An 18,234-nucleotide genomic window follows, 5' to 3' on the forward strand; every position below is an offset into this window, starting at 1 on the left:
CCATCCGCCTCCCCGTCTCGCCCTAACGCAAGGAACCGGCATCCACACGGCTGCCCGCTGGGCCCCTGTCACATTTCACGACGGGCCTTTTCTGCGCTGCATGACTGCTTTTAAACGTCTCTCCTCGCATTTGCTGAACCAAAAGACCTCTCAATTCTCAAACGATACGAAACACCAAGGCCCTCGTCTGCGCCGAGCTCTGAATGCATGGCGTACATCACAGCAGGCACGGAAAATTGCCCATCACATCTGACATCTCAGATCTTTCTCGGCCCGCGGAGCGCTGCTGCCAGATGCCCTGCTAAGTACCTACGCGGAGACTTGCATCATCTATCAAACACACAGCAAATCCATGCCACCTGTCAGATGAAAAAGAAAACAGCAACAGAAACGTCCCGTCGTTACCCAGAGCCGTCGGTCACATCCGCCACCCCTTCCTTGCCCTTCTCAGACAGCTGCCGCTCAAAACAGGAACTCGATCAGAACACCAATCCAACCCCCCGTCTGCGCCACGCCGAAAAGAGCCGCCGACATGACGTCCCATGATTCAAGCCAGTCTCGACTCTTTTGCTGCCTCCAGAACCATACCCCAAAAAAAGCCAGAACCTACCATGCATAAACTCCTGGGCAACCGTTGAACCTTAATCATAATTGCACACTTTGCTCTGAGCCTCTGCTCACCTTGCTCACCTACTCCTCGACTCTGCCCCCATCACAGCCGCGCTGACCAAGCCCAGCCCGCCAAAGATTGACAAGCCCCAAGCCAGCGCCGCCGCCACCGCCTCTTCCTTGACCGTCTCGTCGTACTCTTCATCGTGGTCTTGCTGGGCAAGCTGTGCTGCCGTGGCAGCCGTCGGCTCGTAGTCGGGGTCCTCAGCCGTGTCACCGTCCGCCGCCGCCCTGTTGCGCAAGCTGCGCCTGTTAAGCTGACTGCTCTGCTTTTCGGAGGGCGCGGGTGTTGAAGCAGCCGTCGAGTTCTTCCTAGGTCGACCGCGCCCACGCTTAGGGGGCGAGGCTGAAGTGCTGGTTGCCGTCGTCTCCTCCTTTTTGACTTGCGGAGTCGGCTGCTTGAAAGACACGTGCTTTTCGTCTTCTGTGGCCCCACGGGGCAGAGGCACGATGCTATACAGCATCTCGCTCACGTCCAGGTTTCTTACTGCAGCCCAAAGACAGAGCGTGAAGCCCGTCAGCACCACGTCCCAGGCCACTGCGCTGATGATGGGCTCGTCGCCTATGGCTTCGAGAAGCTTGGAGATGGTCGAGCCCAACTTGGCCAACACCGATCGCTCCTCGTATGGATGCGTGTTCCAAATGAAGTTGTGCGAGGGTCGGAAACGGTCCTCCGATTTGAGGACGCCTCCCCAAAACGTACGGTGGACAAAGAACCCGAGCGATACCGCAGCTAAAGCACGATAAATGGTGCTGCTCGAGTGACGCGAAGCGTGCGCATTCACGTGGTCTTTTCGCAGACCCTTGGGAAGAATCTGAAGAACGTTAGCTGGCGGTTGTGATTCAGGCATGTCGACTTACCCGCACTCCCACAGCAAGAAATGCCTGAAGCAGGTAGAAAGATATCCCTGCGGCGTTCGAAACATTACTGGATCCTTGATTGGGCAGGAACCAAATTGACGCAGTAGACGCCAACGCGACCGTCAGGTAGACGGCAGGGTGCGGTGTTGACAGGGAGACTTGGGAAGATACAGGACTGAGCAGTATCATGGCAAAGAAGAGACTCTGGGCCACGCTCAGTCCGGCAAACTCAGCAATCGGCCAGAGGGCCAAGATTTGCAGCTTTGGGATGTCACGACGATAGCCTATCGGCACAAGTTAGCCTGGGAATGGTGGTCTGCGCACTAGAAGTATACCTTCGATGCCCGCGAACGCAGCAAATGCCTGTTTGGCGACCAGAAGTTGCTGGGTCCACCAGAGCCCTTTGTTGGTCCCGAGCGCAACATTGATGAATTCTCGCGCAGGCCTCATATCCTGCCACCAGCGACCAAGCTGCCAGTTCCAGTCTTCATCGCCGGCGTACCAGCCGTTCCAGAGGGCGCCTGGGGTGTCTTCGCCGTTGTCCTTGGCCCACGCATCATACGAGGCCACGAGCGCACTGGTAGAGTGGTAGAGCAGGACCAGAAGACTGACAGCGGCAAGTGCGGAGAGCCGCTTGATGTTTTTCGTCCTCCGCTCGGTGCGGGCGCGCGTCGTGTGCGAAGGGGGCAGCGTCTGCGACGCCTTCTTGAGATGGCTGGCGACAGCGCCCAGGCAAACGGCCACGAGGGAGACTTTGGACAAGATGGCAAACAGAGGGTCTCGATTCGAGTTGGCGACGTCGGAGTCGACGGGCGCCATGGTAGCGGCGTGCGATGGGTGCGTTCGGGTTGGATGCGATGCGATGACGCAATAGGTGTTGATGAGGGACGCTGATCGGAATCACTCAGCTCGGTGGTGTTTTGGCGGGAATTTGATGCGCTTTTACAGAGAAGCCCGATGCTTGACCAAACGAGAGCGATAGCTTCGCGTCAAGACGCGGTCAATGTTTGTTGTTTGGCAGTCCAGATGGGTTCCGTTCCAAGCAAGCTGCGGATGCGGGAGAGCTTTGGCGAGTCATGAGAGCCAGGGATATGCGGGGAAATGACTTTCTCCGAACCAGACGTGTCGCAATTCCGCTTCTATGGAATGCCCGCGCGTCCCTCTTCTATTCATATCTCTCCCACCAAAACTCCAACACCCTCGACGCATTCTCTCTGCGCGGAGCCCTCGTTCCCTCCCAACGCGCATTTCCAGCCATGTACCATCTCTTCAAAGGCCTGTACATGTACGCAACCAGCAAAGAAGGTCGGTACCTCCAACCCGCCATCTACCCCAATGCCTTGAGCAACGGATCGCCTTTGCATACACGAGGCTTGCGTCCTGACACTTGATTGCACAGAATACTCGATACTACTCCTCGGTCTAGACAATGCAGGCAAGACGACGCTGCTCGAGCAGTTCAAAGCCCTCCACGACGCGACCCTGCACCCCAAGCTCAAGACGGTCCCCACCGTCGGCCAGAATGTCTCAACCATCACCCTTCCGGACATGTACCTCAAGATCTGGGACGTCGGCGGCCAACATTCACTGCGCGGCCTCTGGCAGAGCTACTACGCTTCGTGCCACGCCATCGTCTTCGTCATTGACAGCAGCGACGTTGGCGACGCCGACCTGACCAAGCTGGGCGATCGCAATGCCGAGGACGAGGTCGATGGCAGATTACAAGAGTGTCGCATGGTGCTGGAAGACGTGTTGCAGCATGAAGACACCGAGGGCGTGCCGTTGCTGGTGCTGGCCAACAAGCAAGATCGCGAGGACTGTGTCGAGGTTGTGCGCATAAAAGAGGGGTTGGTGCGCAAGGTCTTTGAGGGCGAAAAGGGCGGCGCCGTAAGAGACAGCCGCGTGCTACCGTGCAGCGCATTGACGGGGACTGGAGTCAAAGAGGCTGTCGACTGGCTGTGTAGCAGAGTCAAATGGAACAAGGAGGCAAGACCGCCGGTTATGCGGTAGACTCTGCGCAAGCCTGAGTTTGCTGCGGAGAGCTGTATCAAGCTGCAGGAGAAGGAAACCATATCGCCTGGAGTTCGCATGTCGATGTTTTGGAGTTTTGGACGGTAAGGTTACCGCGGTTTTTCATTTTCCTATTCACCTTTTCCCTCAGCAAAGAGACTGGCCAGCGCCGGCTCCATCATCATACAGGTCACTAGATACCCTCAAGATTTCAAATATTCACATCTATCATCTCACTTCTCAGCGCTGATTTGCTCCCGCGCGTTGGACACAGGCACCGGCTAATGTCGAATCATCTCGTCTCAAAGGAGAATAAGCAGAGCTTAATCCGTGGAGTCGTGGGGAACACAGAGAGATCGCCCACGTGTCGTGTGCGGGTGATTGCAGGCCACAGCGATCAGGCCACCGGCACCTGTCGATCAGATTCTAAGGTTATGAGGAGCACACGAGCATTTGCAACTTCATCTCAAGCACGCCTCCTGGATCACCGGTCAAGCCAAAAACTACTGTACGGCTCGCAACCACCGCCCCAAGTCATCATGGAGAAAAGAGAATGGGATTGATTTGGTTCATTCTCTATGCATCGTAGCCGAGCACTACATGAAACTTTCTCAACTACATGAATTCGGCACCGTGGACCACAGCCGAGGCGCAATCAACCAACTGGGGCGATCAGACAGCCCTCCAATTTTGCAAACGACCAGACATTCCTCCCTGAAGATCGCTTCGACTCTTTCAACTTGTTAAAGAATTATCCGGGGACTTTCTTTTCCCTTGTTGCCAGGGCTACAAAACAAACAATCCGGGATAACGCCTCGCTCGCCGAAAAGCAAAAGATCAAACGGAAATATGCCGCCTGGATGAGGCTTGAAGGAAACGAGCGCAAGCTGCACACCCACTCAAGCAGCGACGGCCCAGTCCTTGGTGCGGACGACGCTCTCGGGGCGCTCGTGCGCCGACGCGGTCAACTTTGCCCTCTCATCGGCGGCGACCTCTCTCCTCACGGCGTCGTAGCTGGGCGGCGGAGGGGAGCCGGTCGACTGTTGTTGGTGGCTCTGGTGGTGGTTCTGCTGGAGGACGTCGACGGGAGTCAGGTAGATGGTGCTCTGGATGCGCTGGACGCGCCGCTCGTTTTCCCAGCGGTACCGGTCGAAGTTTGCGCGGTATTCCTTTTCGGCGTCGCGGAGCGCCTTGCGGCGTGCGCGTGCTTTGCGCGAGAGCAGTGCGCCGCACCCGAGGAAGAGCGATGCCATGGTGGTGCTGTGTGTGGGTTGACGGGTGTTTTGTTTATTGGACGGCGCACACCCTCTGGTGGAGGCTGGCGTGTGTGAGAGAGCGAGTGTGCGCGAAGATTTTTCGACCACCGGATGCGGGAGAGATACCCCTCGGCTCCGCTTGTGCAGGTTGAAGATGTAGGTGGTATAAGGTTTGGGGCGAGTGTGGGGGGCGTCTGACTGGAGGTGGCAGCAGCGAATGATTCGGGATGCAGTATAAAAAGCCCAGATGGCAGGTGGAGTAGCAGCAGGAGATATGCAGGGCGATAGGGACCGGTCAGGTGGGAGATGCAGGCCAAGGACAGAAAGGGACGAAGGGGAAGAAGGAGGAGGAGTGCAGCAGCATGAAGAGGGCCGTCGGCACCGGTGAGGAGGGACGAGGAGAGTAAACACCAAGAGCAAAAGGGAAAGGCAGCATGATTTGGGATAAGGTCAGGTTTAGCTAGACTAGCAGGGCGTGAGCAAGAAACGACAGCCAGCATAGCTGTAGTGGGTGTTTCTTTTGGCGGGGGGGGGGGGGGGGGGGGGGGGGGGTGGGGGAAGGACGCGGTGGTTGGCTGGCCGGGTCGAGTTTCGTCATGGCAACGACTCTAAGTTGAAGCTTGACGCTGTCGTGGGAGCTGGATCGACGCCAGGAAGCAGCCATGTCCCTGGATGTCTCCGCCCGGCCCGCAGCAACAGTCAACGCCAACAGCCAGCCATCAACACGCCTTGGCACGCTCAGAGCCCGGTATCGTCTCTATCTACACCGTTGGGGACCGGTGACGAGCCCGCGGGACGCGCCGACCAGCGACGTTGTCAGGTGAAGTCAGAACTGGAGTAGTGACACGACGACGACGACGACCGGGTAAACATCAACCAAGGAGTCGTCGCGCGCGGTTGGTCGTCGTTGGTCGGGCAGGGCGCAAGCGTAAATGTAAGAAGGGGGATGCTGAGCTGGCGCGTTACACCCTAACTACTACCGTAGCTTCAAGCTGACGCCGAGAGAAGATGTATCTAATGGAGTTAGGTCTAAACGTTGGACGCGCAAGACGAAAAAAAGAAAAGAAAACAGCTGCCAAGCCGACGCGGCCAACCGACCCGAGGATGGGAGGCCACATGCCATGTGCTCGGGCATCTCTCTCGTCTCGAGGTACGACACACGGAACGGGTAGCGCCAAACTCCAACTCCAACTCCATCTCAACATGTTTTTCCATGTCGACGTCAAACTGCTTGCTTGCTCATTGATCAACAACGGGAGCTATGGCTGCAGGCTGACCCGAGACCTGGCAATGTAATGGCTGGGGCTGGGCGGTGCACCGAGGCCGAGGGAGCCCTGGTCCTGGTCATGTCGCCCGGCGGGAGTCCCACTTGTGTACTTTTCTCACTCTCTGTTGGGACTTGACCTCCGACCCGGCGAGATGAGGTTTGAAAGAGACGATTCAGAAACTACTCCAAGCCCTCCCGCGCGCGTGGCTGAAATACTGCTCCTTGTTCCTTCAGTTGCATGGTCTTTTCAACTGTCGGCTCGCTGATGTCTACCTAGCCGTTCCTCAGTTATGTGCGTCCATCATCTCTCAGCCTCAGCCGCGCCGCTGCCTTCGTGCGGTGCAGAGGTGGTCACGGTGCTGCTGCTGCGTCGTATTCTCCACTTTGATCGCGCTGCCCGTGCTTGATACTACATTTACCTATTCTGCCGCTACCTACATTTCTCTACTCCATCTCTCTCTCTTCCAAGTTTGCCTGCCGCCGTTTGCTTTGCCCTCTTGCGCGTCACTCTGTTGTTGGCTACACGTACAGCCCTAATTCTGTAATCCACACCTCCCTCGGCCTTACCGCACTTTGCCATTCTCCTCCGCCGCCGCCCTCGTTCGTGCGACGAGCCTGTCATACACCTCTCTCTCCGCGCGCCGCTCGTCTTCTTCCTCGCATCATCTTCCAGAACCCTAATTCCCCTCCCGCCCGCATAAGCCGACTCGAGAAAGAATAGAAGCGCTCTGCGCTGCCACGCTGTGCTGCGCCTGCTTGCCCGCCTGCCTCCCTCCGCGACGACCGCGACGCGACCGTCTTGTACATACGCGCATGGGGTAGCTGCCGACCGCCGCCTGAGGTCCAATTGCTGGCACATTGACGCACACCGTCCGAGCCCTTCATCCGCGCCCAAGACGAGACTCCAATGTCGCCGCGGCCTCAGCACGAGTACATGACCGTGAGCGACTTGAACGCCGAGAGAGAAGCTGTGCCTGTCGGTCAACACCTGCCCGCCCATTGCCAAGCGCCCGAGCTGATGCAGTTCTAGTGGTATTGGAGAGTGACTGCTCTGCTAGCAACATGGATGATATTCGGAGGGTGAGTGCGCAATTCCACGTCCCAGTCTCTCGGTGCTGACCACGCGGCGGCCATAGATATGTCATCATGACTCCCCTCTTCCATGACAATCCGCGAGGCATGATAGCAATCGACCCCAAGATCCTCACCATCTTCGTCATCGCGCTCTTCATCGTCGGCTACTGTCTGACGGGCGTCGTCTGCGTCGCCATCCGGAGCTGGACATTCCAGACCGAATCCGTCTTCTTACCGACCATCTCGTCGTCGGCGCTGGGCCTCCTGACGGCCCTGTACAACTTTTTGGTGTACCAGCACACGCAATGGAACGCCGCCACCATCATCGCCATTGTCCTGTCGGCCGGCATGACGGTGCTGTACGCCGTTTTCTTCGTCCTCACCTCCCGGCGCATCTCGAAGCTGCGCAGCAAGCTCAGCCATGACCAGCGCAACGCGCCGTTTTCGTCGGCCAATCTCCAGCCCGAGGTCACGCCCTACGACGCGTGGATCGCAAACATGTTCCCCTCTGTCCGGCGGCTGCCGCCCGACTACGTGCCGCCGTCGGAGCAAGGGGAGCCCTATCGCCCCTACTACCGCACCGAGGAGGAAATCGTGAACGAGCAGTGGACCAAGCTACTAGCAGCACAGCGCGAGCAGCAGAACGACCCGCGCATCTCTCCTTCGGCCAGCACCAGCACCTTCCGCATCGACCTCCCCCAGAACGACGAGTCGGACGGCGAGAACGCGGCGAGCCCCAATGCGAATGCCCGCCGCATGAATACCCTGCGCGCCATGATGCGCCCCCAGGCTGCTGCGAGGGCGCCGCCTCATGGCCTGCACGAGTATTATGCCGTGGGCGCGTCGTCGGTGCCTAGCAAGCAGAGCAAGAGTTGGGATAGGGGACGGTCGAATGCGAGAGCGGCGGCAGGCGGAGAGCACACGCGAGCAAAAAGTAGAGAGGAGCGGAGGACCGAGATTGAGCTCGGTCACGTTGTGAGGTAAATGCCGAGTTTAGCCTTTTCGTCTCTCTTTTCTCCAATGCTGGCGGAGGTGTTTTGGATGGTGTTTGGTCCTTTTGTCTCTTTTCTCGTCTCTGGGATTCATGGGACGTGTGCAAAGAGTCGCATCATTGTAGGTGTTGGAGGTGTTGATTGGTTTTTTTCGTGTCTGCTGGATTTCTTCCTCTCGTCTCGTCTCGTCTTGTCTCGGATGATGGCTCCTCCTGTTTTGCAACTTTCCCGTCTTCTTCCACCTTGGCCGGTTTCTCCCCCCGCGCTCTGAAGAGCACCGTCACATACCTTGAGCCCCTTCTACTACCACCACCATATCTGTAGATAGGTACGGCGTATGGCTCTCCCACGCGCGCGCACACACACACACACACACACACACACACACACACACACACACACACACAACCTCTTCTGATACCACACCACACAACACAAAACCCATCCACGCACGCACAAACAAACATCTCACATGGGTCCAACGGGCTACCTAGATATAGCATAGCGCCTCGATAATACAGAATATACGTTGCAAACTTTCAAATCTCTCTCTAGCCCCCTCCTTGCCCTATCAAACTTTCTTCTTCTTCTTCTCCTCCCATACCACCCTCCCTTCTCTTGCTGCCACCGCTCTGAGCACATCATCGACCGAGCAGTACGTATAGGTTCCATTCGTACCGCGACGTCACACACACGACTGACCTCGTTCCTGCAGTTACATCAAATCCTCCTCTGCTTTGGTTGTGTGCGTGCACCGCCTCAGCCCATGCCAGTCAGCATGCGGCCGGGCTGCCTGCCTCAGCCGCAACAGCGGGTCCATCGATTACATACCGGGCTGACGCTGTGATGTCACACCGCTCGTGTGGGTTTCGTGAAGGACTTGGAGTCTGGATTGGTCTCTGGGGCTAGAACAGTCGACGGAGTGGGCAGTGGTGGTGGGGAGGTGACTAGGTGGGTAGATGATGGTGGTGGGTGTGGCGCGCGGGTGTGGCTGTGTCACGCACCCCAGAGCCAGACCAACTAAACGTACGCTCCTTCGAAAAACGACAACAATAACGGGTGCTGCGTCGTGGGAGAGTGAAGCAGCTCGTTTTCTCTTTGGAATAGTGATGGTGTTTGTAAGCAGCACAAGCAGAAAAGCCAACATCTCTCTGCTTGCTCTGCTTAACGACTCCTGCCCACGCAAAAAGCCAACCCCGCTCCAAGCTCCACAAGCACCCCACGCTCCCCTCGCGCCCAACCTAACCCCCTTACCTCCTCACTCCCACTCAACCGACCAACAAAACATGATGCAGCCCTCTCTCCTTCCCTCCGTCTTTGACCACCAAAAAGTCAAAACAAATTGCCAACTGTGTGAATCGAACACACGATCTTCGCATTGCATTAATCGGAAGCAAGTCGCTTCCATACAAGTGCGACGCGTTACCCCTGCGCCAAGCTGGCTGGCTTTCGGCGAATGTGGGCATTCACCAGGGAGGTGTTTGCAATTTGGAAAAGTTTGTGTGCAATATATACAGCATCATTACGGAGAGAAGAGAAATGCGGTCGTTTTTAGGGACAGTGTGAGAATCTTGGGGGCTGAAAGTTGGCAATTGGAGTGAAGCGATCGAGACGGAGAGGATGGAAGCATTGCGGCAGCGAGTGGACAAGAGAAACGCAGAAGCGCGGCGTGGTCGTCGACTGCTCGGGTCAACATGCCCGCCTTGCAGCGCAAGCCACCCCGCCGAGGTGGCGCCTCGTGAAAAACTACCGCGCGCAGCGCGTCTGGTGAACATTTCCACAACCTACCCACCACCCTCTTCCTCCCACACTACCGCTCTGACACCCCTGACTCACCATGGCCGACCGTGAGCTCGACCCGTCCGACCGCCCAGCCAAGCGTCAGCGAGTTTCGGACGATGACGCCGCCACAACCTCGAACCCAGGCGCCGCATGCCTGTCACAGACGCTGTCGCTCGTGAGCGACGAGGCCGCACGCCGCGACCTCGACGACCAGCTGGCCAAGGAGATTCGCGTCGGCGTAGATCAGTTCACCAGCCCCGAGGCGAGCGGCTTTGTTGGTGTCCTCAAGCAGCGCTACCATGACTTTATGGTGAATGAGATTGCGCTGGATGGAAAGGTGTGGCATTTGGATGAGGATGCGGGGTTTTTGGCTAGCGAGAGGAAGGCTGCTGAGGCTGCTGCTGCAGAGGAGGAGGCAAAAGCAAAAGAAGAGAAGAAGGCGGAGGCGGAACAGGTGCAAGAGGAGGCAAAGCCTGCTGAGGAGCCTGCACCCGGGCCGGAGGAAGAATCCAAGGCCAATTCGGGCGAGGTTGGTACCAATCCAGACCAAATGTTCAGACTGCTAACGCGAGTAGATTGCGGAAGCAGATGTCAATCGCCTCAAGGCCATTTTCGGCGACACGGCCGACGCCATCATCGCCCTCGACCGCGACGTCGTTTCCAAGCCCAAGCTCAAGGCCCGCGACTTTGACACCGTCTCCTCGCAGCCAATTGCCCGAGCTGAGCGCAGCGCCGCCCACCAAGCCGTCCGCGAAATCTTCAACCACCGCCTCAACACCGAGACCGAGGAGGGCGGCATCATCAAGGTCGTTGCCGGGAACCCCAAGGTGAGGCGCGGCCATGCGCCGCCGCCAAACTCAAAGGGCATGAGCGTGGGTCGGAGGGGCAACAAGCAGAACCAGGCGTACAAGGTCAATTGGCTCGAGGTGGGCGGCGAACAGCTGCACTTTACGCTCTACAAGGAGAACAAGGACACGATGGAAATCATAAACTTCCTGTGCAAGGCGCTGCGCGTGGACGACAGGAAGTTTGGCTATGCGGGTACCAAGGACCGGCGCGCCGTCACGGTGCAGCGCATCAGCGCGACGAGGATATCGGCGGCGCAAATGGCGGATCTGGCCGCGACGCTGTTCAACTGCCGCATTGGAAACTTTGAGTACAAGCCCAGGGCCCTGTCTCTTGGTGACCTAATGGGTAACGAGTTCACCATTACCCTGCGCGACTGCCACTTTCCCGAAGAGGAGGGCAAGTCGATTGAGGAGCGCGCCGAGAATGCCCGTGGACGTCTGCAAAAGGCCGTGGACCACTTTGAATGCCACGGCTTCATCAACTATTTTGGTCTCCAGCGGTTCGGTACCTTCGCCGTCTCTACCGACACGATCGGAAAGCACATGCTCAAGGGCGATTTGGGCACTGCCATAGACCTGATCATGTCCTACAGCCAAGAAGCCGTCGAAGCCTACGATAAAGAGGAAGCGTCGCTCATCTCCGACGACGACAGGAGGAGAGCCAAGGCACTGCACATCTGGAAGACGGAGCAGAACGCTCACCGCGCGCTGGAGATCATGCCGGCGCGCTTCGTGGCCGAGAAGCGCTTCATCTCGTGGCTCGGCCAAAGGGACCAGCGCACCAAGCAGCTCAAGCACCCCACCGACTGGCAGGGCGCCATGTACCAGCTGCCGCGCAACCTGCGCCTCATGTACCCGCACGCCTACCAGTCGCTCGTGTGGAACACCATGGCCAGCGAGCGCATCAAGCGCCACGGCCTGCGCGTCATCCCCGGCGACCTGGTCCTCGTCCACGAGCACAAGGGCAAGGAGCCCAACCACGGCGCCGCCGCGGTCCCCGAAGACCTCGAGGAATTCGACGCCGACGGCGAGCCCATCATCCGGCCGGCAGGCGACAACGCGGCGGCGGACCCGTTCGAGCGCGCGCGGCCCCTGACTTCAGCCGAAGTCGAGTCCGGCCTGTACAGCGTCTTCGACGTGGTGCTCCCGACGCCAGGCTACGACGTCGAATACCCGGCCAACGACATTGGCGCCCACTACAAGGAATACATGCTGGACGAGCGGCGCGGCGGCGGCATCAACCCGCTCGACATGCGCCGCAAGTGGCGCGACATCAGCCTGCCGGGCGGCTACCGCAAGCTGCTGGGCCGCGTACTGCCCGGCGGCGTCGGCTTCGACGTCAAGACGTACCGCGAGGGCGCCTCGGCTACGGACCAGCTCGTCCCCACCGACCTGGACCGCCTCATAGAGCAGGGCAAGGGCATCTCGCTCGAGGAGGCGCGCAAGCGCAATTGGGTCGACAAGGGCGATAGGTACGCCAAGACGCCGGCGCCCGGTATGCAGCCCCCGAAGCCCGCTGAGGCGACTGAGGCGCTGGCGGAGGATAGGCTGGCGGTTGTGCTGAAGTTCAAGCTGGGTTCGAGCATGTATGCCACGGTGGCGTTGCGCGAGTTGATGAAGGGCGGTGCGCAGGCTTTCCGGCCCGAGTTTACGAGGTGAGGTGGTGTGGAGTGGTTGACTCGGGGGTTTGGAGGGAGAGTTTTGAAGGGAAAGTTGGTGGGGAGAGCATTGGTTGGATGAGAATAGCATTGATGCAGTTATTGCGCTTGGGAATGCCGTAGAGATTGGCAATGGCGCTTTTCAATGCTCAAAACTCTTACTCTTCGTCAAGTCATTCACCGTACTGACGAAGGTTGCATTTACCGCTTTTCAGCGCCGTACATTGGATCGGTGGCAAAAGGAATGGGGGCACCAGGGCGAAGGGGTACTCGAATGCTCTGTGTAGCCATCCGTTCAAAAGCTTAGATATCTCGGTCTTTGGAGAGCAGGGTATTTGATCACTCCTTGTATGCATCTATCTCAATTTCAAAATTGAGGCATCTGAGATCAAGTTACTCGCCAAACGCCCAAGTCTTATAGCGCGACTACAGGGAGCATTCGAGCACCCCGCCCAGGAGTTGGCTATTTTAAGACGCACTGTGCTGTTGCTTGAATGCTCCTTGTCTTACTGCTAGAGGACTTGGTGGATTCACAAGTTCAAGTGGAGGCAGGCACTTCCCCTTGCTCCTTCCGGTTTGCTCTCTGGCTCCTTCCTCTAAACACCGCACACAGCGTAGATTTTGTTCATAAGTACTACCCACACCCTTCACTCTTCTCTCCTGAACCATCTTCCTTTCACTCCACTCCTCGTTCTTTCAGCACTTCGGACGCGATTGGACATCGAACGCTGAACAATCTCACACAAATCTCTTTCCACGAGCTTGACTGGCTGAGTATTCATCAACGAGCGTGAGCTAGAACAGACGCTTCCTCACCTACACTCGAACATCGTTCTGTGTCGCAGTTGCACAAGCCTGTAGCTGTCATTACCAGATCACAACCACATCGACCTATTTGACCGCAGACTTGCAATCTCTTCACTAAAAGGCTCCACTTACGTCACAAACACTATCCAGCCGTCAACTGCATCGAGTTTCGGAGTCTGAGACTTGCATTCTCAGGAGAATACCCTCAAGATGGAGGTACGTTGGACGAACATCAATGGTACCTTGAGCTGTATACTTACATCGCTTGTGAGCAGGAGCCCCCGCCCAAACGACAGAAGACAGCCAGTTCGCAGGCACTCGACTACCAACGGTTTCCCGCGGAAGTCAGAAATCAATTATACACTTGCACGGCCATTCCGGAAGGCTTAAAAGAGGTGGAGCGTAGTTACAAGACTGTGGCAGAGGGTGGCGCCATCACGATGGACGTCGTCCATCGCTTCTTTCTTGACGAGATCAGCGCAAGTGGCCGAAGCGATCTCTTTCAAAAAGAGGTTGGTGAAGTGACAGAGCTTACCGAAGAGTTTCTCACCCTCGTGGCACCTTGGATCCTGTTCAAGTTCTCAACACCGCGAGCTCTACGCATCTTTGCCGAGACCTTTGCTGCACACGCAGCAGTCTGCTCCAACAAACTGGAATTACACGTTGAGTTCGACTTCGGCGCCACCTTTCCCGAGGAAGTCCGCAAGGCTTTCGCCAGTTGGAAAGAAAGCTATCTGCCCCACGGCCATGATATCAACGCCCACGATATCTACGCAGAGTGGATAGAAGCTGTAAAGCTTCTTCCACAAACTACCAACGTCCACCTCGTCTTTCCTTTCTTCTGGAGGGACCTTAGAAGCCTCCGTGGTCTGTCTAAAAAGACCGGTCTTTGCAAACGCCATGTCACGTTCCAGTTCCCAAGAGACCAAGGATACCCTACCTTGCCAGACCACCGTTTTTTCGTCGCCCAGACGATTGCAGCTGTGAAGAACATGGAGGTTTCAGAGCAATCAGGCATGAACAGCGCCAGAAGACAAGAATTGGTCCAGCACGGATGCGCCGGATTCAATGTTGGAAATTGGCCACCGGATGGCATCATGCCCTCCTTTCTGACAGTTTTGCAGATAGATGAGCCCAAGGACCAGACAGATGAGCCCAAGAACCAAATGGTTGAACTCAACAAGCGCATGAAGCGGCTTCTGGACTCGAAGACAGAATTTCAGGGGAAGTGGGACTGCGTCACAGCTGAACTCACCGCTGTCTCCGCCTACGCCGATGCCCTCAAAAAGTTCAAAGAATCGATCACCAAGCTTGAGCGCTACCACGAGGAGATGAAAGAGAAGGCCATGCCGATCTCAGTTTCGGAATTGGCCAGAGAGACCACTCGCATGCTGAAGTGCCAGGCCAGCTACGACTCGTTGTTGGAGGAGTACGGACGCTACGACCAGCACAAGAAGGGAGACACTGCAGTCGAGGGCGACAAGAAGGGAGCGGCCAAGGGAAAGAAGGACTAAGAGAGGACCAAGTGACGATGAAGGATGTCGATGGCTCACCAAGTGAGAGGATAATAAGTCATGGGATGCGAGTGACTACAAAAGGTCAATAGATTTCTCACGGACCATTTTCAACTATTGACACCACTCAATTTGACCGCAATCTCTGCTTGTTGACCTCAGGTTACGTTACAATGGACGTGAAACTAGGCGCCTCCGGATCTTCACTTAGCGACGTCGTTGGCCAGCGTTCACTGGGGGCGTGTCCGCGATCATGGCAAAGAGCGCGATCTTACTGCTCAAGCGCAGGTAGGTCTATGTCCAAAGCGCCGTTGCCCGAATGCTCCCTGTGTCGCTGCAACGAGACTTGGTGAATTCACACTTGACTCGAGCTTTTCTTCAAAGTCGCTTCTACAGGTGAGATGTCCATCTTGCTATGTTCGAAGTTATAAATACGCCTTCCGATTGGTCCATTTTGGTCTACCACCAATGTCCCGATTTGGTGCCCTTCACTTCACATTGGATATCAGTCCTCGTCGTCGTCCTCCCAAGTCTAAACCGCAAGTGAGATGTCTCACTACGTCCGAAGTTATAAATACTCCTTCCGATTGGTCCAGTTTGGTCTACCATCGCAGTCCCAATTAGGCAGTGTACTTCACTCCGGGCATGTTGAATCGCATTCGTCGCCTTCCATCAAGTCGATTTACAGGTGAAGTGTCTTGCTACGTTTGAAGTTATGAGTACTCGTCCTGATTGGTCCGTTTTCGTCTACCACCAACGTCCCAATTTGGCAGTGCACCTCACTCCGGGCACGTTTGATCGGGGGCGAGATCGACGGCAGTATTCACTTCACGCGCTGAGTGAAAGCGGAGGCAGGTACGTCCCCTGGCTCTTGCCGTCCTGTTCTCTGGGACCAAGTGCTCTTTCCCTCCACTCCCTGACTCCAAGCTCGCTTATAAACACCTCTGCTCCCTCTTCTCTTCTCTTCGGAACCATCTCCTCTTTCCTCCACTCCGCTTCACTCAAGATGGAGCCTCGAAAGCACACTGAAGACGACACATACGTGCTGCTCGAGTTCAGCCCCCGCAAGCAGGTAAGATCCAGAATGACACAGTCGAAGCTATTGCTGATCCAGTCAGGTCAAGATCAAGAAGGAGGGTGATGAAAGCTCTCAGATTATGGTCAAGCAGGAGGGCGAGGGAAGCTCTCAGATCATGGTCAAGCAGGAGAGCGATGGCTCCTCTCACTCTGAGCAGCAACACAACGTTGCTGACTCTCAAATCGCTGCTAAGATCGCAAAAATCCAGCAGAAGGTAAAGCCCTCTCAATCGACGCCAAAGGAGTCTATGTGATAATTTTTTGACAGGCGAATGAGCTCGGGGCGAGGGAAGTTGAGCTCAACAGAGAATGCAACGAACTCAAAGTCTGTATTGACAAAGAAAATCTTGCCATTGAGCAGACGAAGTTTGAGGTGGCGGCCAAGACCGAGGATGTCAAAAGGGCCATTGCCGCCATGAATGAAAAGATTCAAAGCGTCAACGAAGCGTCAAACGATGAGAACCTCGTGAAGTTCATGTCTGCAATCGGAACCGCAAATGCAACCTTCAAGATGGGGGATGACCTTAGACCAGTGATGGTTGTCAAGGGCTTTCGTCGTCTGGTCGATTGCAGCTTCGCAGCAATGAGGCGGGTACTCAACGACAAAACTACCTCCAAACGCGGCTGGTCCATCAATGAGAAAATGGAAAGGGGAAAGAGTTTCATTGAGCGGGTGAAGAACAGGATGGACACCTCGGCGAAGGTGGTCAAGGACCTGCTCAAAGATGACCTCGTCAGAAGAGTGTTGGGCCATCAAGCAAACCTCGGCGGAAACACAGAAGTGCAGCAAGACTTACAGCCTCAGAATGGACCCATGGCCGAGGCAGATGACTTCAGGGCGGAGACGACGGACTTCGGCGAGCGTCTAGAAGAGCTCCAAGGCCTGTACATCGAAAACCAAAAGTGCCGCAAACTCGTCGCCGCCGAAGACAACGCCATATCAATTCTCACTGATGCTGTCAAGCAGGCCACCAAAAATGCAGACAGGCTGATCCGTGAACATAGGACTGCCAAAGCCTACACGTTGATCAAGCTGATCCCGGCGGGAATCGAACTGATCTTCGAAGTGCACGAACGCATGCTGTTCTACAAGGACTCCTGGGCTGGATTGGAAGCGCATGTCAGCCGCGACCTCCAGGACATGGGCTTTCAGGATGAGGATGAGAACGAAGACGAAGAAGACAGCCGCGAAGAGGACAAGGGCTCGGAGCACTAGAAGGACGATGGAATCAAGTCTTGGAAGGACTCGCGAGGATGGCCAAAAGCTCACCAGTTGAGTGACCAAAAAATCAGGGGAAGCTTCTGGAGCAAATTCATCCAGGCCACAAACACAACCAGTTGAATGCAAAATCTAGGATTCCTCAATCTAATCATCTTCTGTTCCAGCTTGTGACCATTTCGAAGTCATCTGGAAGCCAAATCGAGTCTCCAAGGAAATTCCAAGTCAAAGGAGAGGCTGCTCGAATGCTCCATGTGTGCCTCGAATGCAGCTCGCATTTCCATCGTCAGCAATTGTGCAGTCATTTTACAGCCATGGCACCCATATCATATTGACATGGAGAAGACAATCATCCCATCCCCATTTCCCCTGACGCTTTCACAAACCGATGGCAATCCGCCGTCAACCTCTGCACGCTCAAAGTCAGATCACTTGATGATCTTGACCTCCCGATCACTCCCTGGGGTCCCTCTTTTCTTCAAGGACCCTGTGGTGCAAGACTCGTCGGCCTTGTCTCCCTTTCAAAGCTCGATCGCTTACGATAGACACCCCTTTTACACGCGATCGATGAGCCAAAATTCGCAAGAGGGAACCTCTGGCGCATCTGTTCATCGAAGGAAAGGGACTTAGATCTTTTCAAACTCTGCAAGCTTTTGCTCATCGATTGGTCTCTCGATTGTTGTTCAATCGTTCAATCCTTAATCTCTTTAAGCAATCGATCATCAGTGTTTGTCTGCCTATAAGACTCCTTGCAATCCAGCAAGCATCAGTCCCCATGAAATCCACCATGATCTAAACACGTTGGAGCTCGGGTGCTGGTTGGAGTCACAAGTTCCGCAAAAGCCTCATCTGGACAGCTGATACTCCGCGCAACGTGATCACTGACCAGCCGTCGCATCGACTACATCTTACCTCTTTGCCTATAAAAACCTCACCTCCCGTTCCTTTTTTGCGCTCATCCAACAAGCACTTGCTGATCTAACAAGAACAGTAATGTCACCATCGACTGGTCTCCTTCCTCTTCACCTCACTTCAGAAGCTTGACTGTGCCCTTCTCTTGCTCTTGCCTCGCCAACTCTTTCCGTCTTCTGTTCATGTATCCAGCTCGCTGCTGATGACTCCTTGGGTGCTTTTCAGCGGTGATGTTGATGTTCATCATCGTTGCAAAAGACGGATGGCAGTCTGTTCCCCAAATTGCTG

General features: G+C 56.0%; 8 protein-coding genes and 1 non-coding gene across 9 annotated transcripts; 6 read left to right on the forward strand and 3 right to left on the reverse strand.

The window, feature by feature from the left end:
- Positions 1-686: 686 nt before the first annotated feature.
- Positions 687-2,349, reverse strand: BKA78DRAFT_296154 (uncharacterized protein; the record flags this gene model as incomplete). The annotated part of the gene is made up of 3 exons (XM_066886581.1): positions 687-1,484; positions 1,531-1,814; positions 1,866-2,349. 3 exons carry the CDS (start codon positions 2,347-2,349, stop codon positions 687-689), a joined length of 1,566 nt encoding a protein of 521 aa, XP_066743090.1.
- Positions 2,350-2,682: 333 nt separating this feature from the next.
- On the forward strand, positions 2,683-3,769 carry BKA78DRAFT_315875 (P-loop containing nucleoside triphosphate hydrolase protein). Its single transcript, XM_066888583.1, has 2 exons — positions 2,683-2,835; positions 2,930-3,769. Exons 1-2 carry the CDS (start codon positions 2,787-2,789, stop codon positions 3,538-3,540), a joined length of 660 nt encoding a protein of 219 aa, XP_066743091.1. The 5' UTR covers positions 2,683-2,786; the 3' UTR covers positions 3,541-3,769.
- Positions 3,770-4,170: 401 nt separating this feature from the next.
- On the reverse strand, positions 4,171-5,325 carry BKA78DRAFT_144634 (uncharacterized protein). Its single transcript, XM_066882847.1, has one exon. It carries the CDS (start codon positions 5,294-5,296, stop codon positions 4,631-4,633), a length of 666 nt encoding a protein of 221 aa, XP_066743092.1. The 5' UTR covers positions 5,297-5,325; the 3' UTR covers positions 4,171-4,630.
- Positions 5,326-6,970: 1,645 nt separating this feature from the next.
- Positions 6,971-8,121, forward strand: BKA78DRAFT_353372 (uncharacterized protein; the record flags this gene model as incomplete). Its single annotated transcript, XM_066891546.1, has 3 exons — positions 6,971-7,039; positions 7,094-7,143; positions 7,200-8,121. 3 exons carry the CDS (start codon positions 6,971-6,973, stop codon positions 8,119-8,121), a joined length of 1,041 nt encoding a protein of 346 aa, XP_066743093.1.
- A 739-nt stretch (positions 8,122-8,860) lies between these two features.
- On the forward strand, positions 8,861-9,848 carry BKA78DRAFT_144688 (uncharacterized protein). The gene has a single exon (XM_066882848.1). The coding sequence runs from the start codon at positions 9,089-9,091 to the stop codon at positions 9,728-9,730; it is 642 nt and encodes a 213-aa protein (XP_066743094.1). The 5' UTR covers positions 8,861-9,088; the 3' UTR covers positions 9,731-9,848.
- BKA78DRAFT_t125 lies at positions 9,473-9,572 on the reverse strand. The gene has a single exon. It is a non-coding gene; the product is annotated as a tRNA-Thr (tRNA).
- Positions 9,849-9,966: 118 nt separating the features above from the next.
- Positions 9,967-12,418, forward strand: BKA78DRAFT_331794 (pseudouridine synthase; the record flags this gene model as incomplete). The annotated part of the gene is made up of 2 exons (XM_066889916.1): positions 9,967-10,440; positions 10,487-12,418. 2 exons carry the CDS (start codon positions 9,967-9,969, stop codon positions 12,416-12,418), a joined length of 2,406 nt encoding a protein of 801 aa, XP_066743095.1.
- Positions 12,419-13,427: 1,009 nt separating this feature from the next.
- Positions 13,428-14,267, forward strand: BKA78DRAFT_267995 (uncharacterized protein; the record flags this gene model as incomplete). The annotated part of the gene is made up of 2 exons (XM_066885489.1): positions 13,428-13,440; positions 13,500-14,267. Coding segments are annotated over exons 1-2 (774 nt in total), but the record flags the coding sequence as incomplete, so codon positions are not given.
- Positions 14,268-15,653: 1,386 nt separating this feature from the next.
- BKA78DRAFT_371023 (uncharacterized protein) lies at positions 15,654-17,031 on the forward strand (the record flags this gene model as incomplete). Its single annotated transcript, XM_066892697.1, has 3 exons — positions 15,654-15,810; positions 15,857-16,030; positions 16,084-17,031. Exons 1-3 carry the CDS (start codon positions 15,745-15,747, stop codon positions 17,029-17,031), a joined length of 1,188 nt encoding a protein of 395 aa, XP_066743097.1. The 5' UTR covers positions 15,654-15,744.
- Positions 17,032-18,234: the final 1,203 nt, after the last annotated feature.

Source organism: Phyllosticta capitalensis, assembly GCF_038381095.1.
Source record: "Phyllosticta capitalensis strain CBS 128856 chromosome Unknown BKA78scaffold_6, whole genome shotgun sequence".
In the NCBI taxonomy this organism is placed as follows: Eukaryota; Fungi; Ascomycota; class Dothideomycetes; order Botryosphaeriales; family Phyllostictaceae; genus Phyllosticta; species Phyllosticta capitalensis.

What these genes read in the sequence shown, in the direction of transcription:
- BKA78DRAFT_315875 (XM_066888583.1), top strand. Translation starts at nt 2,787, where the DNA reads ATGTACCATCTCTTCAAAGGCCTGTACATGTACGCAACCAGCAAAGAA. An exon ending in GTACGCAACCAGCAAAGAAG is followed by an intron (nt 2,836 to 2,929) that starts GTCGGTACCTCC and finishes TTGATTGCACAG; the next exon opens with AATACTCGATACTACTCCTC.
- BKA78DRAFT_144634 (XM_066882847.1), bottom strand. Translation starts at nt 5,296, where the DNA reads ATGCTGGCTGTCGTTTCTTGCTCACGCCCTGCTAGTCTAGCTAAACCT.
- BKA78DRAFT_144688 (XM_066882848.1), top strand. Translation starts at nt 9,089, where the DNA reads ATGATGGTGGTGGGTGTGGCGCGCGGGTGTGGCTGTGTCACGCACCCC.